The 23,545-nt window shown below is 43.5% G+C and overlaps 2 protein-coding genes across 27 annotated transcripts in view; one reads left to right on the top strand and one right to left on the bottom strand.

Moving 5' to 3' along the window:
* INTS9 (integrator complex subunit 9) overlaps positions 1-7,672 on the bottom strand; it is a 72,882-nt gene extending 65,210 nt beyond the window's left edge. Inside the window, exons 1-3 of one of the 2 annotated variants that reach the window (XM_056343526.1) lie at positions 7,543-7,595; positions 5,639-6,818; positions 3,276-3,403 (exon numbers count right to left, since the gene is read on the bottom strand). In XM_056343526.1, the coding sequence (XP_056199501.1) occupies positions 3,276-3,340 (65 nt within the window). In that variant the 5' untranslated portion in view covers positions 3,341-3,403; positions 5,639-6,818; positions 7,543-7,595. Of the gene's footprint in view, positions 1-3,275; positions 3,404-5,638; positions 6,819-7,542 lie in introns of both variants that reach the window. The other variant, XM_056343524.1, reaches the window with a different exon arrangement.
* A 264-nt stretch (positions 7,673-7,936) lies between these two features.
* Positions 7,937-23,545, top strand: part of HMBOX1 (homeobox containing 1) — a 119,880-nt gene continuing 104,271 nt past the window's right edge. For 4 of the 25 annotated variants that reach the window (XM_056342718.1, XM_056342707.1, XM_056342719.1 and 1 more), the window contains exon 1: positions 7,937-8,197. The gene's annotated coding sequence lies outside the window, so the exon portion shown is untranslated. Of the gene's footprint in view, positions 8,198-9,090; positions 9,296-9,808; positions 10,258-18,033; positions 18,116-23,545 lie in introns of those variants that run through there. The other 21 variants (XM_056342722.1, XM_056342713.1, XM_056342714.1 and 18 more) reach the window with 17 other exon arrangements.

Raw genomic sequence — 23,545 nt, 5'->3', positions numbered from 1 at the left:
GGACAGCTGGATGTCTGTAGTCCAGTGTTGCAGAGCCAGCACTAGACCACGTAGGCCACGGCTTTGTACAGCTGTGTCTTGCAAATCCCTGGAGCATGAGATTCTAGAGCCTCTCTAGGGATGGGTGAAACTGGTAAGAAAAGCTTCATCACTGGGAGGCTAATGTCCAACCTGAGCCTCCCACACAATGTGTGGCTGCTAGCCCCTTATACTGCCTGTCACTGTCGAGAAGAGTTTGGCTCTGTTGCCTTTGTAACTTCCTTTCAAGCTGATGTAGGTGGCTGTTATCTCCCCATTTAATTCCTCCTCTCTGCCAGACTTAACAAGCCCAGCTCCCTCAACCTCCTGCTGTAGTCATGGGCTCCAGACCCTGACCATCTTGGAGCCCCCTGAACACTCTCTCCAGTTTCTCAACTGGTAATCCAAACCCAGATCTGTTTGTGGTTTCACCAGCACAAGGCAGAGCAGAATAAACTTTCCTTGACATGCTTGCCCTACTCCCCCTAATTTAGGCTAGTACGTGGTTTGCTTTATTCATGATGAAAGACCACTATCAACTTATACTAAACCTGGCATCCACTGAAGAGTATACATGTTGTCAACAGAGGTAAAAGTAGTGGATATGTCACGTGGGGGCGGTGAAGGTGGAATAAGTAACATGGGACAGAAAGGACTCTTTACCTTGAAGCCAAGAAGTAACACAGCTCCTGCCGACATAGTTTTCACATTGTAATAGAGTGATTGATTAATCCAAAATAGCTAGAACTGTCCCATAAATAATGTCAGCAAGTATGTCATGGCTAGACAGGAAAGGTTAAGAGCTTCCCATATGTTCACTTTACCATTTTGCATTTGACTTTGGTACAGGGGAGAAAATTCCAGTTGACAAACCTCCTTTAAAGTATATGAACTGGCAAAAAGTGTTTGGAAACGGCAAGTACTTTGCAAATGCTCCATGGGCTGGTGAGAACAAGGACTGCCATTTCCAGGACAAGGTGGAATCCAAATACCTTTTGACTGGTTTTTTTTTGAAGAGCAAAGAACTCTAAAAAATGTAGAGTCCCTTTAATGACACAAACACTACAGCAGTTTCCTCTCTTATAGATTAAAGCCCAGGTTCTCAAAATGTTTGTTCAAGGAGGGTCCCATGCCAGGTACAATACTGTATTTAGCTGCATAGCAAAGATCCTCTGTAATATCATACCTTTATGCTCCACAGAGGCAAAAATCGAGGCACCTTTGCAGACCACCTACTGAGACTTGCAGAACCCAAGTGGTTCATGGATGATACTTTGGGGACCTCTGGTTTAAAAACTGCGGAGAGAAGCATAGCTCCTCTCTGGTTAAGACTTCACATGGGTCTGTCTCAGCCCAGCTGCAAGGAGCAGCACATCTGGTTCCAAGAGGACATACAGCTGGTAATAACCTAAGATCTGACAGACCTATGTTCACATTTTCGTGCTGCTACATACTTCACGCAAGCCTCAGGCAGTCAGTCCTTGTAGTCTCTCGCCTGGAAAACTATGATAATGTCAGCTCTCTTATCACCTGGCCACGTTATGTTAATAATACACATTTGAATTTCAGAGGTATTTTAGACATTGTAGTAATGGTACAACTATGAATACTATAGCAAGATAAAGACTTTTAGTAGCAGCCACATTCCTCCTCAAGTTTCTAACTCATTTCCACTGCTCCTTGCAGGACATGTGTTTTGTAGAGAACTGAAGAGATCAATTACTTGCTCAAGTCCATGTGCTTAGAACAATCCTTGCTGTAAGGGGTGTTCGATCCCCTTATGACAAGATTGATTGGATTTAAATCCAACTGTTTGCTCCGATTCCACTGGGCCATCAGGGGTCAAATCTGACATCCTTTCTTATTGAGTTTGAGTCATTTCAGTGAAGGCATTCTGGAGGTACTTGGGGAATTCCAGGTTGTGACCTGCAATTTGGCTGTTCATTCCTAGGGTCTGCTATCAGCGCACAAAGCTGGCATATCCCTGGGGAGCTCTGACGCCTGCAGTTCTAAAGAACCTCTTAAGCCTTTGTTCAATCACCTAATTTTGCTACTTGCTCCTCTCTCAATTTCTTTTTTCTTCAGGTGGGGGTAGGGAGAAGTGGGAGAAAGCAAATGCAAGGCAATTCTGTCTGTACCTGGATTTCCCAAAATTTCTGGATCCCTTCAAAATCTACTCTTGCCCCTAAATGTTGCAGTTAGCAATCGCATTAGGGAATGGGACAAAAATTAACTAATCACACTGATCTGTCTTAAGGCATGTGTTTCTTAACCTACAGCAGATCTTGAACTCCATGCTCTGGCAGAACAATGCATATTGTCTATTCTTTTCCTCTCCAAAAATAACAAATCATAGGAAGTGCTGGACAAACTGCTTTAACCTCATTAGGTCACTTAGGAAACTCCTTTTCCCAATCATATTCTCCTACTCTCAGTCAAGCATCCCTTGAACCCAGAACGTTCCTCACTTGTTTCCTCGTGGATCAAAGGTTACTAAACGCCTTTTGTGAAAACTCCTGCTGCTTCCCATCACCAAGAGTTACTCATTCCCATCTTTCCAGCTGCTTATTTTTGTAATTTATTCCATTTATGCAAGATCTAACTCACCCTAACTGAATATGCAAATTAATCTAAAAATCTGGGAAAAAGTGACTTTGTAGGTAGAATCATAGAAGCAGGAGCCTTGATTGCAGGTTTCTCTTCTGGGTTCTACTTTTGTTTCACTGCTGTTCCATTTCTGTGCCCAGCTGCACTGCCCTTTTATTTATTTAATTTTTAAAAGGGAACAATTATGCCTTCAAGTCAACTAACAAGGACTGTTAAGTGCTATTTTTCTTTGCATTAGTCCCTGCTCTGAAGAAAATCCTGAGAAGAGGGTGGTTAAGCAGTACTTGCTGGGCTCCACACACTCCATCTCAGTTACCCATTTATCTCATCTTGCATGAAGAAGCCAGAAAGATGACAGATATGTGACCTCACTTGTGCTGAGCAGTTGCAGCAATACTTTACTGAAGCTTAGAATAAATTATCTAGAAAAACCAATCAATAAATCCATAAAATGTCTTCCGTCTACTGAGCCAAAGGACGTTATTTTGATAAAGAGAATTTTTAAGTGAACAAAGTCTATTTATGATATCAGATGATGCTGTTCATTTGTACTCATCCCCTCCCTCCTTCCAATACACCATTTCACTCAGAGCACTCCAACTGCAACCCAAGAAGACACAGACTAAGTGCTTACAGGCCACAGAACATACCTCTGAACCAGTGGCAACGGAAGGAAGTTGAGAGTAGATGTCATATCCAGTCCGCAGTCCAACATGATGGTGGTGGATTTGAACTTGAGTACATTGCATGGTAAGGTTGGATGTCCTGACAGGCAGTACTGAAAGAAGAACACAAGGATGAGTTACTCACAACCCTTACCACCAGAGTGACTCCCCAGCCCTGAAAAATGCCCTATTTCTCCTTAATTTTAAACATGTAGTTTTAAACAGAAAACCTAATTTCCCATGAATCTGGTCCTCACAGCTGTGTGTGTTCATTGAGATTTCCCCATGACAGGGTATTAAGGGACAGATTTTTTTCATACAAATTTTTCTGATCACAAGGGTTGAGAGGATGGCATAGCTCCTCTCTCCAATTTAGGACACATGTAGAATCTCTTCTTTCTAGCAACCACTTATTTTCACAAAAATCCCAGAACATCAGTTTCTTCAAAACTCAGTCCTACTGGCAAAACTTGGCCAAAATCAGCTAGCAAATTTGAAAGCTACTTGGGTGGAAAGCGAGGGAGAGAATCCCTGCAGGAATACAAATTTTATTTCCTTAAGAAATCTGCCTAAACAACCAAAAAAGGTGCTGCCCACACCATTGTGGCTGCTTGGCACAAATCAGCAGAGGAAGCTGTCCATGTGCATGGCAGCAGCTCTGGGGCATGCTCTCACCTGCTTTTTGTCTTGCTAAATGCAAACAGGAAACACCATGGAATGGACAACCATACCTGAATGGAAGGGTTTGTGTACCAAGAAATCTCAAATGCTATGCAAGTTTAATGAGCCAGTAAGCAGGTTATGTACAGGGGCACTTCAGCATCATTGAGATGCAGTCACCTCTTGTATGGAGAGTGGTAAACGTTTAACAAGGCAAGGGCACAACTGAAGCTCTGAATAAGAAGAGAACTGAATAAAAATGCCAGCTTTAAAATGCAGGATTAGAAACCTAAATGTCTGAATAGAGCATGGCCACTGGCTGCTGCATGAGGGCTTCTCTTCTTTGAGGAGGGATTTGATGGTTCTTCAGGGATTGCAAGAATAGAAGACTTTGCATCTCCAATACAAGTTTTTGCATCTCTGAAGTCTGGGCATCTGGCAGCACAGCAATGCTCAGGTGGTCAAACTTTAGCTTTTAAATTCAAGTCTTGGTCAATTAAGATGAAAAATATCAATTGCTTGGCCATGCATCGCACTAAAAACAGACGCAGTCATTTTCTAAGTCATTTATACCTTATGCTTGCTTACTATACTTCACTCTATCAAGTGGAAAGAAGGTAGATTAATAATTTCATTTTCTACCTCTGCTCACTATATGTGAGCACAGGACTGTAACTGTCTGGACAACTCCCAAGGAGTCTATTTACATACATTCATCAAAAAACTGTTTTAAATTATATTTAAATATTAAAAAGCTACTAAGTCTCAAATATTAAATTAAAAATATCACAAATACTTTTGTTTTAAATTCAAAAAGCCTTAATTATTAAGAAGCAACATTACATTTTGCCAGCTGTTAGCAAAGTAAAAAAAAAAACAACCTGAAAAGCCAAGCTGGTGAAGAAGTGAGTATATGAGAAAAGAATTGTTTTATTCAGAAATGTAAAATACACATATGAAATTAAGTTCTCACCAGACCAGAAATTTGACAACTGAAGCTATAAATCCAAGTAAATAGAAAGAAATGAAGGAAAAAATAAGTTCTGAACTATTTTTGTAGCTTTTAAACTATTGGTAATTAAAAAAAGGCAATGAAATATCACCCCTTTCATCAGCAAAACACTTTCTTGCTTTTTAAAAAATCATGAATAGGATCAGGACCCTGACATCTATGAGCTAACTGGAAAATCTTTTTTTCTTTTTTAAAAGCATCTAAAATAATCTATATCTGTGGCTGTCACACTGTGGTAAACAGATTCCTGGGAGTCAATGGATGCTTTCTACCAGATTCAAGTAAAGTGACACACACCACAAAAAAGGCAATTCATATACACTATATAGCTATTTGCACAGGTGACATTTCTAGGCCCGTAGCTCTGTTAGGATTTTACATTAGGACTCCAAGAATCTGAGTGCCTGCACTATATACATCTCTATACACACCATAAATGTGGTAATTTCCATCCATGTTACACTTGTTCCTGTTTAAAACAAATCCAAAGGTCCCAGTCCCTAATATTCCTGACCGGACTAAACTGTAGGACCTTTTCGCTCAGAGGTTTGTTTCCTTCCATCTTTATTCCCTTATGTAAGGTGGGTGCAGCTAACACACTAGGTGCTTGATCACCTAACTAAAAATAGTCATGTGAAAAAGTCACAAAACATAGAAAACATGTAAATATGCCCACCTCAGCTCACAATTTTCTTGACAGGCTTTGTAAATTGGATGAAAGTTTGACAGAGTGGGGCACAAAGAGATCAAGATGAAGATCCAGATGCTAAGGCCCTCACAGAGGCAGGTTCTCAGCAGACATCTGGTTCACACTGAGCGCTCACCAGCTTGGAGTGTCTCTGGTGATCTCATGGATGGCAATGTGACAAAGAGATGATGTCTCATGCTAGCAGCTCCAAAACATTCAGAATTTTGCAGGTTAAAGCCAGTGCTTTGAATTCCCACTGAAGCCAACAAAAACTGCAGTGCATTCTTCCAGTATTAATATCACATGCTAGCTTAAAATCTAGGGGGAAATGAGAAACTGGATTTGCCTGGATCAAAGCCCATTTGAATTTGTGGGAGTCTGAAATTTTCACTAGATTCTGAATCAGGTCTAGAGTCTGTTACCTCTACCTTGCTATTCCAAATTCAACCCAAAGAGATGAGAAAAGAGGATAAACCAGTATCCAGCTCCTCCCCCCACAAGCCCGCATCTCCAGACAAAGATAAGATGGAGGATCCTGACCCCCAAGTCCCCAAATTTACACACAGGTCTAAAAACCATACTGCAACACAAACTTCAGATGGCTGGTATTCTACTCCTACCCACCCCCAACTCCTTCCCTCTCTCTACCCCTATGCAAGACTCCAGACATAAAACTACATTTCCGCTGTGGTCTTTTTCTCAAGTTTGCTTTTCCCCCCTACATTGTATCAGCCTCTACAATCACATCCAGAAGTGCTTAGCTTTGCACAGTTTGTCCCACTGGTCATATTCATCCAGGCACACAGACTTAATCGCATACGTAAGATTATGCAGGATCAAGTTCTTCGGCCACCTGCCTACTGAATTAATTTCACACGGTTACAACACAGATAGTGATTTACTGGAAGTCTCAAAAGAAGCCCAGAAACGAAGGTTTCCCAAGATGAACTGCTCAGTCTCAAAACTGAGACAATCCTACATTTAACCGCAGCGTAGTTTCAGGTTAAACAAATCAAACGTTATGCTCAGGTATTTTGAAGCCTTCTTTGGTTTTCACCTCCAGACAAAGAACTGCAGCACATTACGTGAAACAGAAATTCTTCCTGGAAAATAAAGTAGTGGCTGAATCCAAGGTCTGTGGGAAACCTGCACAGTTGAAAAGGGAGATCTAGAAAGGAGACCAATAATATGGGGTAACACATTTTGTGGTAAACTTTCCCTTTAGAAGACTGTAGTATCGGAACCCAAAATATTTCTCAGAAGTATAGCACACCCTTAGGAAAGCTGATCTTATTAGTAATTACTTGTATTAACATCATACTGCCGATGGAACATGATTTTATTAGGAACCACGTGGATTTCTTGATACACCTAGAGCAACCCAGTAGAAGCCACAGGCGCAGTGGGGTAGCTCCACAGCTGCTCCGCGGAGGGACTCGCGTTTAACAGTAGGAAGGGGCAGAGAAACACCCCCTCCTCCTCAGTCCCACAGACGTTTCACCCGACCCACACGCGGGCGGCCCCTACACCGCCGGCGGGGGAGCACGGCGGCTGAGGGCTGGAAGAAAGCCGCCTGCCCAGGCCCGTGTCCCTTCCCACAGGCCGGTGCCCAGCCCTCACCCGCCGCGGCCTCCCCCGGCCCCAGCCCCCCACCCGGCAGCTGCCCGCCGGCCGCTTAACGGTCGCTCGAGCGCCCGGCGGCTGCTAGGAGCACCGCGCTGGGCCCGCCCCCGCGGCGCCCCCAAGGCCGCCCCCACCCTCAGCGCCTCAGTTTCCCCTCACGCCCGGCGGCCCTGAGGAGAGCCCGGGAGCCAGCCCCCCTCACCCCCGGGGCAGGTCGGAGCCCGCCCCCCTCCCCCGCCTTCGCGACGCCCCCAGCCCGACACACTCACCAGCTTCATGCTTAGCTCGGCTCTATTTACTGGGATATCCCTCTCCCCCCCTTCCTGCTCGGCCCTCAACCCTCCCAGGGCTTCATGGGACTTGCAGTCCCACCACCACCCCGCCCGGGATGACGCCATGGCGGGGTCCTCCCCTCCCTCCCGAGGCCTGCCGGGAGTTGTAGTCCGTCCTGCGCTGCGCCCCGCGCGCCATTGGCGTGCTGTGCCGCCCAGGGCATGCTGGGAGTTGTAGTCCCAGCGCGGCGGGTCTCCCCGTCACCCTGGGGAGGGGGAACTACAAGTCCCAGGGTCTCACAGCGGCAGCAGGTGGGAGCTTGGATGTTGATATCAACATGGCGCTTGTCAGACAGACAAAGACAGTCAGTCTGGTGTGATTGAGCCAAAAAAAAAAAAAAAAAAAAAAAAAAAAAAAGGGGAGAGAGCGAGGAGGAGGGAGCGGCTGAAGAGCCAGACGGGGAGGGGGGCCCTTGTCCTCGGGGGGCTGGGGAGGGGGTCTCGGCGGCCGAGGGATTTCCTCCCCCCCCTATTGTTCTCGTCCCTCTGCGCCCCCGTTAATCTCCCCTCACGCTGGGGCGGGGGGCGGGCGGGGGGACCCCCCCACTCCTGCCGTTACATGGTGAGGTGGAGGCGCCGTCAGCACCCAGAGGTGAGTGTTGCTTGGGGGGGGTGGGGGGGAGGAGGGCGAGAGCGGCGCTTGTGAGGGGAGGGCGCGGGTGGGCGGGTGGGTGGGCTGGAGGGAGGGGGAGCGGGTAGGGGGTCCCCCCTCAGCCGGCGCCGCGGCTGCCTGCGGGGGAGTTGCGCCGCGCCGGAGAGCGGGTTCCCTCGCAGCGCGGGATGTGCGTGAGGGGGGCGGCCGGGGCGGGGGGCGGCCGGGGGCGGGCAGGGGCAGCCCCTCAGCCCGGGCGGCCGCTCGCCGGGCAGAGTTTGAGCCGCGGCTCTGGGTGGCTTCGCGTATTCTCGGCGCCCCCGGAGCGGAGGAGGAGGAAGGTGTCCCCGGGAGGCTGCTGCGGGGGTCTGCGGGAGGGCAGGGCAACCTCTGGGTTTTAAAGAAGAGCCCTCCGTCCTTGTTCCTGTCGTTTATTTATTATTTTTTTCCACCCCTCTCTCCCGCGTGGGGGGGGGGGGGGGGCGGTGATACGGACTCGCGGTGGCAGAGTCCCCTCAGCCTGGGTGGGTGCTTGCTTGGTTGTTTTTTTTTTATTATTATTATTTGCTCCCCCGCCCCCCGTGATGTTTCGGTTCTGTTCGCCGCTGAGTTTGGGGCTGGGCTGGTGCGAGCCCCGGCGCGGCTGCGGAGGGCGGCGGTGGCCCCCGCGCCCTGTCCTCAGGACCCCGGGGGGCTGCCCCGGCCCGGCCCGGCGGGACCTTGGCGGGGGAAGGTGGAGGGAGGCTCTGACTGCGGGGATGGAGCCCGGTGCGCCGTGAGGATCGCGCCCGGCAGCGAGCCCCCTCGCCGGGGCTCTGCCGGGGAGCTCCCCCCTGGCTTTAGGGGGAGGGGAGGGGGGCTGAGGGGCCGCTGTGGGTGTCCGGGGGCGCCTTTCTAGGGGAGCTGCGGTGCGTTGTGCCTATGGAAGTGGGGGGCACGGGGGGCCACGGGTGCCCCGAACCCCGCTGGGTCCCGGGGCCGGGAGGCTGCGCAGCGAGGAGGGCGAGATCTGTTGCAGCTCCCGGGGCTCAGAGGGCGGGTGCTCGGGGTGGCAGAGGCGTCAATACGAGGAGGGTCTCGTTGCTGGAGAGTTTTAAGGTGGGAACGGGTGGGGGAGGAGGAGGACCCGGAGGGAAGTCGTTTCCAAAATGTGCGAGGAGAGCTTGGGTGGGGTGTCATACGCGTGTTTGTTTTGTACTTCTTGAGGAGGGGAGGGGGTGTAAATTGCTTTTGTAGCCGTGCCTGGGATTTTTTTTGGGGAAGAACAGTGTCGTGGACCCCAGGACTGGGGGAAGTGGTAGGGAATGCCGCTGGACTGTTTAGCTCTGGTTCGGTGTTAAAACGAGAGGCGAGTGTTTTTAGGTGCAGAATACACACGAGAGACAGACCGAGCCGAGTACTTCAACCTCAGTTTTGTCTGATGGGTTGGTGGTGGGTTTGTTGGGTTTTTTTTTTAGTTCTAATAGTGTTTCTTGGTATGTTTGCAGAGCACTTTTTCGGAAGGCATTTTTTTCATTGCGATAGGTCTGTAGTAGCCTCGGTCGTATGTGCTGGTTTTCCCAGTCCCTTCGTGTTAGGGACAAAAAAAAAAGCTGCTTTTTTTTGGGGGTGGGGAGGGAAGAAGGAAGAGGAAATGAGGACTGTAAGCATGTTTGCTGTTTGGAGTCGGGTATATCTCAAATTTGTTCTCCTGCGCGAGTAACACTGGGAGTACAGATAAGTGGCTTTTAAGTACAAAATGTACATGAACGAAAGCTGGAAAGATTTCAACTTCGTAGGGAGGAAAGCGTTAAATTGATGGCCAGGGCACGCGTTTGAGAGCACTGTCGGAGCAGATCTGATAGACGCTAGCTACGTGCCTCTGCTTCAAACTAATGGGGATGGAGGAAAAAAAGAAACTGGTGGAAAAACCCCTACAATTTGCATGAATGATACCATGTAAAATACATCGTATCGAAGAGGGGAATTGTGTTCCGCAGACGATTCGTGGGCTGGCAAAACCCTGAAGTGCCTGCTTGCGTCCCGTGATATGACTAGCTCATTTCTGCAGGGCTCATCAGGTACAGACTCAGCTTCCTTCCTGGGATGGTGCAGCTGGCATTTGATTTCCTCCATGGATGGGAGAGGAGGAGTCCTGTGCAGTTTTTTTCCCCGAGATGATTGCATTTTCTTTGGCCTTGCTGTACCCTGCCTCATTAGTAGGAACTGCATCTATATTTATTTACCATTATACCATGTCCCTTGGGATGTGGGGTGTAGTTTGGAGTAGGTATATATAGATTTATCACTCTTAACGTTTTTTTTTTTCTCCCATCATGCTAGGACCAAATCTGTCAACAGTAGAGAACAAACTTAATTTATTTCTGTGTTCTGCATCTCCCTTTTTGCCATTTCTCTTCCAAATTGCTAAGAAAACATCGCTGAGATGGGGTGGGGGAGGGAAGTAGGGGAGAAGTGAGAAGGGGATGGAATATGTTATCTGTGCAGGGATGCATTTGTTATCTGCATGTTCTGGGAGCACCGGGCTCTGATGAAGAGCAGGGTTTGATGTTGCATCTGAAAACTGGGGTTTGGGAATGCTCATTTCCCTTACGTGAAGATTTCTTCTCTAGCCTCACAGCAGCCACAACTTTTCCTGTATGGTTGACAGAATTGTCCGACGAGCCTGGGCATGAGACTAGGAACAAGGAACTTATGCTTTACTCAGCTATGTCTGTTCTTCCTCCTATCCTTCCTTTAGCACCAGTGCAAGCACCAGAACAGGCATCAGCATTTTTACTCCTGTGTCATCCAACTGTTCAGAGCAGGTCTAGACGACATTGTGGTATGCAGACTGCCAGCTGTGTTATAGGAATGCTACCATAGGTGAAACTGCAGGATTTTTAAAGAGTGGTAAGGAAATCTCGAAGAAAATCCTGTGTGGATGAGGCCTGCTTATCTCTATAAGTACTTTACTGAGTGGGCTTGAGCAATTCTTTAATATTTGTTGACCTTTCTAGAAAATGTGTGTGTCTCCAGCATTGTGATTCTGACAATTCCACAGAATTAGTAATCTGTGTCTGCTGCAGAAAGCTTACTTCTAAGGCAGTTTTTGTGGGGGTCTTAGTGGTCTCTTTCAAAAGGATATTAAAAGTTCATGGCTGTCTGGTGTTTTGAAAATTAAATTATTGTGAAGTGCTCACTTTATAGTGATAATCCATAAGTTCATGAAAGTGTTGGGTATGTTTTTCATCAGTAACTGGAGCTGGGAAGACAGTGGAGTTCTGACATTTCACTTTTTAAACTAATATTATTTTAAATAAAATTAATTTTTAATAAGCGTGCATTTCAATAATTGTTCTGTCATTAACTTTTGAGACTGATCTTTTTTTGCTGTATGTCAGTGGGGCAGTGGTGAAATTTGGGTCTTTAGGGTATGGTGTTTGGGCTGGTAGTTGGAAGAATTAATGAGACTGAAACATGAGAAGGGAAGAACACTACTGTCCCTTTCATAAAGTCGTGTCAGAAGATGTCTGGTTGTATATATTAGAAAATAAAACCAGTTTGCATGAAGTGACAGCACATTTTTATCAAAAGAAAGCAACTTGGGCTTTACAGTGATTTCTGTGCAGAGCTTTTAGGGACACTACAGAATTACATATCACAGTGTTGGGACCTGTGGCAAATATTTTTCATCTTCTGCAAAGTTTAGGATTTGAAATGAAACACTTGAAGGAATGCTGTCAGCTTAAGGAGTCTACTGCAAAAAAACCTGTGCCTTTGTTTCTCCTATTGAAAACTTTATGCAGCTTTGACACTTCTAAAGCCACTGAAGTCGATTTCACTTTATACTTATTTTGATGGAGCGGGCATTGGATTCTGCATACACGTCCTCATGGGGTTGGATGTTAATTATACCTATGATGATAATATTATCTTGCGGGTTATCAATGAAGTGAGACCAATGTCATGATTATAGTGGTATTTTTGGAGATAATGAGAAGAATTTGAATTTTTTGGGGTCTAACTCGTATCCCTAAAGCTGGTCTTATATGTAAGATTAGTAGTAAAATGTATTTTAGCATTCTGATATTCCTCTTGTTCTGATATTGACTAAAGCTCCCTCCTGACATGTATAAAATTAGGATGGCTGGGTAGCAAGGTATACTGAGAATTCATATTTGAACACTCAGTCATGCAAACGGATTGTATGTTAGCTGTGAATGCAATTTCCAGTGTTAAAGCTAAAGATAAGTGTTTTGACAAATGCTTTTAATTTGGGGAACAATGCAAGCAAGAATAACAGGATATGAAAAGAAAGTGTTATTTTTCATTTTGCAGGTGGCAAACCAAGGTGTAGAGGGATTAACTTGCCCAGGTTCCTACATGGAGTCTGCGGCAGAACTAGTAATCGGCCTGTGATCTCAAGGGTTTGTCAGGGCTTTAATCAGTTTTCCTTCCTCCCCTCGTTAATTGGCTAAATTCCATATTTTGAAAATAACATCTAGAGATTATTTTTCTTTCCCCCAGTTTCAAACTTTATAGCCTGACATTTTTTCATTTTCAGTCAAGCCTTGAAAACACAAGGTTGGAAAGCTTCCTCTGAACAGCACCTCCCTGACACATGATACTATCTTGAAGCAGCCTCTGACAAGTGAACCCTCTCATTGAAATCATGTGAGGAATTTTATTACTCAACTCTGAAGATCTTCTGGGGGAAAGGAGGTTGCAAACTATTAACTATGTGGTCTTCATTGCAAGTTGGCACATAAAATGTTCTTATGCATTGAGGCAGTCATGTGGTCCACAGCAAGAAGTAGAGAATCGGCTTTGTAGTCGCTGGCCAACTGAAAATTTCATCTTGTAACTGTGAGAAACACATTTATTTTTGTGTTGTGCCTGCTAAAAAGAGATATATTCACATGAAATCTGGTCTTTCTTTAAATGTGGTATTGTTTGATTTCCTTCCCCTCTCCTCCCACTCAACCGGGTGCTTATACAGGGTTAGCCTGTGACCATAAAAGCATGTGGAGAAGCTTTTATGATAGATAACCTTAAAAAGCATATTGTATTTGGATGCTTCTATTCTTTGCTGTTGCAGTCAGGTTTACCAAAAGCTCGTTGATCACGCAGGCTTCCTGCATAATACGCTGCTGAGCAAAGTGCTCGTTTCACAGTTATGAAACTGCTGCTATGACAATTACTGCATCGTAAAGCCTAACCTAATCAGAAGTGATCGATTTATGGCTGTAACTTGTGTGGCGTGCTAGTGGAGTACGGCTCTGATGTTTCACGTTTGATTCATTATGTCTGAGGCACTGTCCTTCTCCTTTACTATTCTATGATAAAATAATACTTTGTACCTTCATTTGTAAATCTTTTAAGTGCTTACCAGAGGTATCAGTGTTTTACAGGTAGAGAAACTGAGGCATAAGGGCCAAGTGACTCACTTAAGGTCACGTACTGACTCAGTGGCAATTGAACACAGCTGTGTCTATTCCCCATCTATTGCACTTTTACATCTGTGATATATTAATATATATTAACCATATAAGGAATTTACTGGCTGGTCATTTAATGTGCTCAATAAAATACCTAAGTCAATGAGATTTTTTTTACAGTGATGGGAGGATTTCCTGTGTTCCATTGACTTCTGTGGTTTGACACTCGTCATCCTTATTTATTCAGTTAATTTTGTTGCTTTTAAATCCATTAGAACACAACACCCCCCATCAAGCCGAAAGCACTATGGGGTAAACTTTTTCACAAGACTGTAAGGAATGCCACTTTTTCTTGTATAGCTTTTCTTCTGCTTCGTTTAATAGGAGTTTTTCAGTGTTGGACTTCAGATCTATCTCAGGAATGCACATGCATGTTTCTTACTTGTTTTGATTCAGCACTGTGTTAATGTAGACACCAAAAGGTTGAACAATTACTGTTTCGATGCGCTTTTTAAAGGATTAAAATAATTATAACTGGTTATTCTACCCGTCTGGGTGCAGATTTCCTTTTCCCAGTCCTTAATCAAAGCTGCATGAGGAGTCTGAAGTTAAAGACTGCTCTTAAAACTGGGAAGTGCTGTATGCAGTGCTTCTGACAAAGTGTATTCTGCTTTATCTTTCCAGTGCAGCCAACCAGAAGGTATGGAGGGTCAGTTAACTCTTTCTCCTACAGACTTCCTCAATGAATGTTTACTTCATCATTTCATGTTGTTTTCAGTGCAATTGCTAGCCTGAAGCTTCTTACTGAGCATAGCCCTTCATCAGGTTGTATGTATGTGTACGCCTAAATGACTTCTGTAATATGACTTAACAAAGACCTAACTTGCATATGCCCATGGTATGCTGGCAAGTGCTGCTTCCAGTCACTATTTGCCCAAGGGTGGAGCATTGTTTCCAGATCTAGTGAAAGAGAGTTCCTTGCAGCCTGAGGAAACAAATTTTATTATTTACCTTATGCATAGAGGTGGCATTCTTTTGTTCTCCATACGTATGTCTATTTAGGCTACGTTAACTTTATATGAACCCCATTTGCTGCTGTGGTGGTAGATGAGGTCTTAACATGAAGCTAAGGAAGTAATCTACAAGCCAGGCATACAAACTATATTAATTATGTTTGGCTCTACCCTGGCTGACTGTCACTTGCCCTGAATTCCCGGCATCTGTTTTCTCCCCGTTTCAAACTTAATATTTAAGAAGCCTTATTTTCTTCTCACTTCCTTAAGAATACCCCACCTATTGAATTTGTAAGTTCAGCAGTAAAACAACTGCTGCTACTACTGAAACAATACTGTAAGCTGCTCTTTTAGTGAGCCTTGTGAACAGCCAGTTTTATTCTTCTGATAAGCCTATGCCCTATCAATTGGGAAGTGTAGCATATAGTCATTTCCTGCATTTTGAGTTGCCCATTTCTTATGAGCTCTGAAGCAAGCACTGAATCTGGTTTTTGTTCTTCCAGTAGTACTGTAATACTAATGGAAGCAGAAAGCATTTAGTTAGTTCATGAAATACAAGTGCTGTTTCTACTTGGATATTTATTCTGACCTTTATTTTGGACAGTTTCTCTGCCATGATCAGATTCTCTGATTACAATGTCAGCTTTCACTAGAAATCTCTTTGTGATTTAACTGGCAGGGTTTGGGAGTTTGAGCAGCTGGGTATGCAGCAGCTCTGACATGTAAGTAGTGCTCAAATGTTGAAAAGGAAAGTTCTTCCTGGCAATGAGATAGGGCTAGGCTCTTGTTTCTAGGCTGTGCCAGAGGTCTTATTTTATGACTTCTTGACTTGCCTGTGTTCCAGTGTATAATAGGAAAATAATCCTTTCAGGGCTGTTGAGATACTTCACAAATGTGAAAGCATTTGGAGATTCTTGGCTGGATGATAGTGCATGCTGCTGCTCTCGGTAGTATAAACATGAATGTTACAAGTGTATTTACACAGAATAAGAACTAGTTATTTAAGCTAATACTGATTTTTCATGCTGCAGATGGGAGAGGTAAGTAGCTGATCACAGTTTTCTCAACTAAGTTGTATTATGCATGGTTACCAGACATCGTAGTCGGTCATTCTCTGACTGTTTGTGTTTCATGGGGGCTCCATCTGTTTGATGGAGCGGTGCTGTTTAGTGGCAAGTACAGCAGTCTGAAAAGAGGGAACTTAACTGAACTTGAAACTTACTCCTCCCTCTTTAATTTCCTGGTCTGTAGAAGTAGAATGATGTTAACATATTGGGAGATTCATAAAATTTAAGGTGAGAACAGACAATTAAGTTGCCTTCTCTGATATGTTTTATATGCTTTGTATCACAAGCCTTTAAATTTTAATCATTTACTCTGAAACTGAGACCAGTAACTGATGTTTGGCTAAAAACAATTTGAAAGCTTTCCAGCCTTGAGTGTCTGTCATTGGTAATTTCAGACTCATCACTTGTTTGTGCCATCTCACTGTTAAAAATAAGTGGCTGATTTCTAATTTGAATTTGTCTAAGTTCTGCCGCTGGTTCTTGTTAAGACTTTCCTGACAAGATTAGAGCCCTTTAGTACCCAGTAGTTTCTTGCCATGGAGGTACTTACACTCTGTAATCAAGTTACTCGATTGATAAGGAAACAGAGTTGAGCTTTTAAGTCTCACTCTGAGGCATTTTCTCTAGCACTCAGATCATCCGGTGATTCTTCATGGTCTCCGTTTATTTTTAACATTGTGGAAACCAAAAATGGTGAATGTTCCAGCCTGTGTCTGATCCGTTCTGAATGCAGAGGTGCAGTGGCCCTGCTTGCTATGCAGCCATTTAAGAGGTTCACGTTAGCCCTTTGGCATAGGGAAATCCTGTTCATGAGCCTTGCTGCTCCCAGCACTAAGATTCTTTCTAGTAAAGTCTGCCAATTTAGTAGTTACCATCTGCATTTCTTAGATTATAAATTTGGTTTTGTATTCAGATGTGTTTTGCTTTCCTGAGCTAAGTTAAGGTAGGTGTTCAGACTTTGTTCTTTTGCAGTCCCTTCCTCAAAATAATGTACTGTTCCTGTAGTCCTGGTGTCAGTCACAGATTTTTATCTGCAGTGATAAAAATGTTGAACTGCATCAGACCTTAAATTTAGTGACAAAAAAATTAGCATGATGCAATCCCAGGAAGCAGATTAAGAACTGGCTAACTGACAGCTCTCAGATAAGGGGCAGCTAATGTGGATTTCCACTAGAACCAAAGTATGCTCTGTGCACGTACTTTCTTCTGTTTGACTACATTTGTAATCTTTGAGAATAAAGTTAGTCCTTTATCAAGACGTTTGTCATTAAAACATGCTGACTGGCACTACCAGTGTCCCTGTTCTCTAATTCTTTGCTGGGAAAATATATCCATATTTTGTTTTCCCTGTTGGTTTGCCTGGATTGACACCCATCTGACCACCTTACAGCTCTCCAGATTTGCTCCCTCCCCTTTTTCAGCATTAGCATAATATGAACATCCATTGGCATGGCGTTTTGCCTTCGTTTTCTAGATTCCCTCATTGAAAAACAAAAAAAAGTTTCCACCCTACAAGACTGCAAAAAGCCCTTTTCGGTGCATTTTTTTTTAAGGCTGATGTGAAATGTTTTCCCTGCTAATGGATTTGTTGAAAATAATCTTTTATTACTGGTGAGTTAGAAGGTGTTTCATGTGAGAAAACCATGTTGCCCCAGTTTAACAGAAAACTGTTCACAGTGGTCTTGGTGGCTCGCCCTTCCACTAGAAAATTACTGGTTTAAAATTTTATTACTATTATTTTATTGTGTGTGTTTGGTTTTTTTTAATATCTTGAATCTTATACTTTGGTTAGTAAGAGGAACTTTCCAAGACCTTTTGTCTGCGAGTATAAATTCGCAATGCTTTTGGGGTGGCCGTGGTGCATCTGCTGGCAGATTGCATGGCATCATGGAAGTGAAGACCTTTCCAACCTTTACAAGTGGCTGCTTCTGAAATCACTTGTGAATTATCCTTCAGTTCATTTCATGGGCATTATTCGCATAATACTGGTGTCACTCTTCTGTCACACTCAAGTAAATTCTGTTTTATTCATAGCAGTGTGCCTTCTTGCTTTTTGTTAAAAATGCAGCTGCTTTCACTTGCTGGCTGTTCCCCTGAATTTCCCTTTTCCTGTCCCAAACTGATAGTTTTTACTCCCTCCATGTTGCAGCTGTAATCAGTAGTGCACAGGAATGTCTCTTTCTGTAGGAGCAGCAGTATTTTTGCTGTTGCTTTTTAGGATACTGGACAATGAGATCTTGAAACCAAACCTCCTTTAAATACCATTGTTAGTAGTAAGTGAAGTGTGTTGTGTGGGATTTTTGTTGGTTTATTTGGGTTTTTTTTCCCCAAGGTAGGTGTTTGAAAGGACTTGCTCCTTGAGAAAGCCCCCGATTTGAAACCTGCTGATTCCAGGCAGATAAAAGGCAAAGAGGTCGGGTGAGTATCTGAAGTTTGAGATGTCTGCTTCCTTTCTGGCTATCGGTGGGAAACCAGCCATAGCAGTGGGCTTTGAGGAAAGATTTGGAAGGGGGCTGAGACACAGGATCTCGGAGGCTGGGAAAGACATTGTAAAAGAAGGTATGCCATTTTTACTGCTTGCAGTCTGAGGTGTGGCACTGTGGAAGTCTGTAAGGCAAGTAACAGAAACTCAGAAATGTGTGCTGTTTTGTTGGACATAAATATTTCTTAAAATGCAAGCCTCTGAGCTCAGCTAGCGGCTTTCCTGCCTCTAGCTAAATCGGTATCTGATTTTTCTGTTCCTCTGCTGTCTTCTTGCAGGAGTTGCTTATTGACTGAAATTGTTTCCATATGGCTGCAATGTAGAGCTTGATTACATTAAACGTGGTGCTTTCCTGTGGCATTGCAGTGCTATGGAAAGATCATCTCTCTTTCTCCTTCCAACCTCCCCTTCCTCCAGAAAACCTTGGTTTTGGATTGTTGGATTGTCTTACTTGCTTAGGTATTATCTCCTCCCCCCTTCTGAGGCTTGTACAACTGGAAAACTAGGATCCAGTTCTTTTTTGGCTCTTTGTATTTGATTGCTTAGGTGGGTTATGTTTGTGCTTAAGTTGTTGATAAAATACTTAAAATGAATATTAGAGTGACATGGTTGCAGTTTGAGAGGTTACTGGAGCTGGGGCCCCAATTTGTTAAGCCATAAGCAAGTGTGCAGACAAGATACTCTCTACTTCCAAAGAGTTTACTGCCCATCAGGACAGTCCATTTCAATTATATTTGTTTACACTGGTGATCAGTTTAAATACTGCACCAAGAAGGTGTTAAAATTCCTGTACTCCTACCCTTCAGGATGCTAGAGGGCCTCACTACTCATCTGGAGCCTGGAAGCCAAGTCTACTTTGTGGAAAACACATCCATTTATTAGCAAATGGATGCATCTGTATCTTTGGTAAGAATAAAGCTGACTCTTGGCTAAGTTAGCTAATAAAACCAGCAGTGAAGCATCTCCACCCTCTCTTCACAATTACTCTCTCATTTATAAACTTTGAGTTTATAACCTGGATTAAAAAATTGGTTTTTGTTAAAAAAATTGTTTTATTTAAATAGGTTAAAATACCCAAATACCATTTTTTTAAGCCTAAGCCACCTGACATAATGCCTACACTTCCTGTACTTAAACAGAACCTAAACAATGTATTTTTACTGCCAATATCTCAAGTCAAACCAGTGAAGTGATGGTAGTCACTCTTGGCTGAGCACATGGAACCAGAATCTGATGAAACAGTAAACCAGCTTTTGACAGAAGTAGCCTCTTCTGCATGTGCGTATTTTCTTCAATTCTGTATATTCTATAGTTCAGATAAGACTGTTTAATTCAAAACTGAGAGACCATTTGGGAGCTGTAAATGCGGAAATGCTTGTTTTCCTCACCTAACATAAGGTGGAAAAAAAGAACAATGAAGAAAGAGATTCTCTAATACTGAAATCTTTCAGTGGAGGACACAGCAAGGTTCAATTCACTTAATAAAGATAATTCATTTGTTTTCACTAAACCATTTTAAAATGCAAACCATGTTTCTGTAACTCTTTTATGCGTCCAGCACATGTGATGTATCATTCCAGCTTAATAAACTGTAATACATAAAAGCTGGCATGTTTAAAGTTGTTTTATAAACTCTCTGGCTAATAACCCAGGGTGCAAACTGAAATGCAGGTACACTGTTCAGGCCTTTGTCATGCTAGAGTGTGAAGCTCCCTCCAGTCTTTTTTTTTTTTTTAAAAAAAAAAAACCCAACAAAACAGTATAGTCTGAAAACTTCGAGGGGAAAAAAGCTTTCCTAACCACGGGGTATCCAGTGACTTGCTGGGTGCTCTAGGGCACTCCGAGGTGTTAGATGTCTATGAGGCGGGTCCAAGCTGCAAGTTATTTAAATGTCCCTCATAATTTAGAGGTGTTAGATTAGTGAGCTGGCACGGAAAAGTAAGACAGTGTCCATGAAGCTGCCATGGCTTTCTTGTCTGCTTGTCTTTTTTGTTTAAAGGACTTGTTGCTGCCCAGTAAAGGCTGTAGGCACCTTGTTCCAGTTGGGATATTACAAGTCTTAAAATTGTGGTCCAGTGGGGCTGCCTCCCTTCAGCCCACACGGAGGCACCTCACTTCGATAAAAGGGTGGATTAAAATCCTTTTCCTTCTTTGTGTCTCTACTTCATATGGCTCCTTGTCCAGCATGCTGGTTTTTGTGGATCCCTTGATAGATGGCTTGTACGCATTGTGAGGAGAGAACTTTTCATGAGAGGCTTTGGATCCTGCAGCTGCAGCAGGATGCTTGCAGAGGCTGATTTGTCTTGAAGATATTTCTACTCCCTGTTTTGCAAAAATGATGTGGGAAAGGTGGGCTGGAGAAGCCTTAGTTTTCTTCACTCCCTCACAAAATGCATTAGCTACATGGGAGCAGAAATTAATCTGAGCACATTTAGTTTTCAGTGTTGACATGTTCACAAAAAGGGAGAAGGCAAACAGTGACTGTCACAGACCTTGTCTGTTCTACTTCTTGCATGTCAGATCTGCATTCTGCTTCTTACCTGGTGGATGACCAGCTAAAACCAAAAGAAAACTTCACCTCTTTAAACCCTTCCAAAGCTGCCTTCAAGGAGTTCCTTTATGCTAATGAAGTTAGTTTGCTAGTCACTTTTCAGTGATTTCCAGAGCTGTTGGAACAGAATGAGTTAATGGAGACTCTCTTGTGTGGGCTCAGATATTTGAATATGGAATAGAAGTAGTACTTAATACCTGCAATTTCATTAAATTTCAATGTCTTTAAAATTTGAGTCCTTAAAACAAGAGAAAACGTTTGAGGCAGTGGGAGTGCTCTCTGTTGGCTTTCACAAGAACTGAACTGGAACTGTATTGAGGGTATTTTCTTTTTTTAATTAACAGTCGATCACTGAGTTCAAGGTTCTTTCATACTTAAGAATAATTAATCCTGCGTTGTTTTTGCTTTTGACGGACTTACTGTCAACCTTCCAAAGGAGACATAGGCCCTTCTTCCAATTACTTGATGAACCGATTTAGTACATGCAGCCTTTCCTCCCATCATGGTAGAAATTTTATTCTGGTGTCCTCCTGGGTGCTGCTTCCAAACTCTTGCTTTATGCTTTCCATCTCTTACAGATAAAAACTGCACAGTGTTGGGATTGAAACACTTTTATTCTCCTTGCCTGCTCCTGGAAATGTCTACAGCGCTGGCCTTGTAGTGAACAGTATGTGTTAAATGTCCTGCAAATAGCTGGATAAAGAGGATGATCCTTCAGTTTTCTTCTAATGAGAATTACTTCTGAGAAAAGACTGCAGGCTCAGGGCCGTACTGCCATTGCAGTATTATCACTACATTTTGGCTGCAAATGTGATTTCTTTTTTCTTAAATATTAAAGGGAGAGGTTATGACTTCTGAGGTATAATTGTGCAGAGACATTGCTTGGGCAGACCTCCTAAACTCTCCTGCATTAATTTGGATGTGCTGGGTATGAGCTTTGCGCACTTGCAGCTGCTAAGGAGAGTCGTGGACGGTGACTGGTGTTCTCAGAAACCAGAGAAATGGCAAGTAACGTGCCTGCTCGCCTACTGCATCTTGAGTCTCTCTTGCCTGTTTTTCCTGCTCCTGTTGACAGCCTTTCTTTTGCATCTGTTACTATGCCATTTGCAGTCATAGTTCCCAATCACAGACTTAGTTTAAAACCTATTTTAAGTAACTTTTCAGCTCTGGCCTTAGTCAGCCACCTAACAAAAAGAGATTTAGCAAAGTTCTCTCAGGTTTCTGAAGCTACCGTGCCAAAAAGCACGGACATCCCTACCTTGCAGCTCTGAAACAGCTTGTTTTTATAGGGGAACTTGTCTTTGTAGTCCAGTTGTTACCCCAGCACCAACCTAAATCCAGGTGAATCATCATGTGCCTGCACATTTATTTTTAGAGCAAGTTGCACTGGAAAATTGCATATGCTGCAGGGGGGTTAGACCTGACAAGTTTCGGAGGTGCAGTCTGACCTCCTCAGTTTTGTGGCATGTGCAAATGGGGAAATGAAATTAATAGTTTCCATATAGATACATCCTTGTGTTTTTCATCCTGTCCTCTGTTCTTCTCGCCTTATTTTTGAAAGGTGGACCTTTTAAAACCTTTTACAATAGTTCTTAAAGACGTACTTAAGACAGACTACTGTCAGGCTGGCACAAGGGAGGGTTTAGAAGCCAGTTATTTAATTGGTGTTTTACATGGTAAACTTTGAAATTGTGAATTCGGTGAGGTTCCTGCTTTGCTGCTCTTTTTCTATGGAGCAGCAGTGTTGCACACAGAGAGTACTTCTAAAAATAAGGGTGTATGTTGTGAAGGTGTTGCTTGAAGCTATGCTCTGATCTGCAGTAAAGGCAGAGCTATGCTAATTTGTACCTCTGAATATAGGCAGCTGTGAAATAAGATATACTTAAGAGTTGCAAAACATAATACAGAAGCTTAAGTTCAGTTAAATTCAGGTTTAATAAACGAATGGCTGTAGTCAGATCAAAAGTTTGCCTTATCTCTGGCACAAGGCTAGATAACTAGCAGTCCTGGATGCCAAGGAAAGCCTGTAAGAATGAGGCAAACATCCCCAGTATATACTTGCAAATATCCTCAATGTGTGCTTGAGGCATTCGGTGTATCTTTTGTATCCCATCTTTTCCAGTTAAAAGAGAGGTCTAGGCATGTTAAATCTTTAATGGCCCATTTGTCTAGACACACTGCCATCCACAGCTGTGTCCATTGCAATGTTTTCCACCTGTGTAATGTCACATACCTGGAGGCTAGGTAGCCTTTGTGAAGGGAGGTACTTTTTTTAGTTCAATTCCTAGTGAGCAAATGCCCTTAATTTGCATATTAAGTCACCTTTTTTTTGGTCTGGTTTGGTTTATTTATTCCTTTTTTTTTTTTGCTTGTCCCTGTTCAGTCCTGTTCTATTGCTTCTTAAAGGCTATTGCCACTTAAAATAATTATTTGTTCATGCCTTTAAATTCTGTGGATAGTAAACAATTACCCCTTTCCTCTGAAGTTACCATCCTCACAGATCTGTTGACAGGGCTGCTTATTTAATAACTGATGTGGTTCAGATGAAATTGGTTGGGATAACATGCACCTGTATGTAACTTCATGCTTGATCTAGCCCAAATAGTTTTGTTCAAAGTGATTTGAGGAGTGCGCACACAAAGTTCTGTGCCGGCAGGACTCTGCAGGTGCTTATTCCTGGCAAGGAGGTGATGGCAGGAGAGGCAGGGCACAGCACAGCACACACAGGTTGGCTTTCTACTGACATACCTGTATCCAGAAAAATACATCTGTCTGCGTCCAGAGTAGCATGAGCATCGCAGAATGAGGACAACAA

Source organism: Falco biarmicus, chromosome 6 (genome assembly GCF_023638135.1).
Source record: "Falco biarmicus isolate bFalBia1 chromosome 6, bFalBia1.pri, whole genome shotgun sequence".
In the NCBI taxonomy this organism is placed as follows: Eukaryota; Metazoa; Chordata; class Aves; order Falconiformes; family Falconidae; genus Falco; species Falco biarmicus.
Note: the sequence above shows the minus strand (reverse complement) of the source record. Positions and strands in the feature narration are given on the sequence as shown.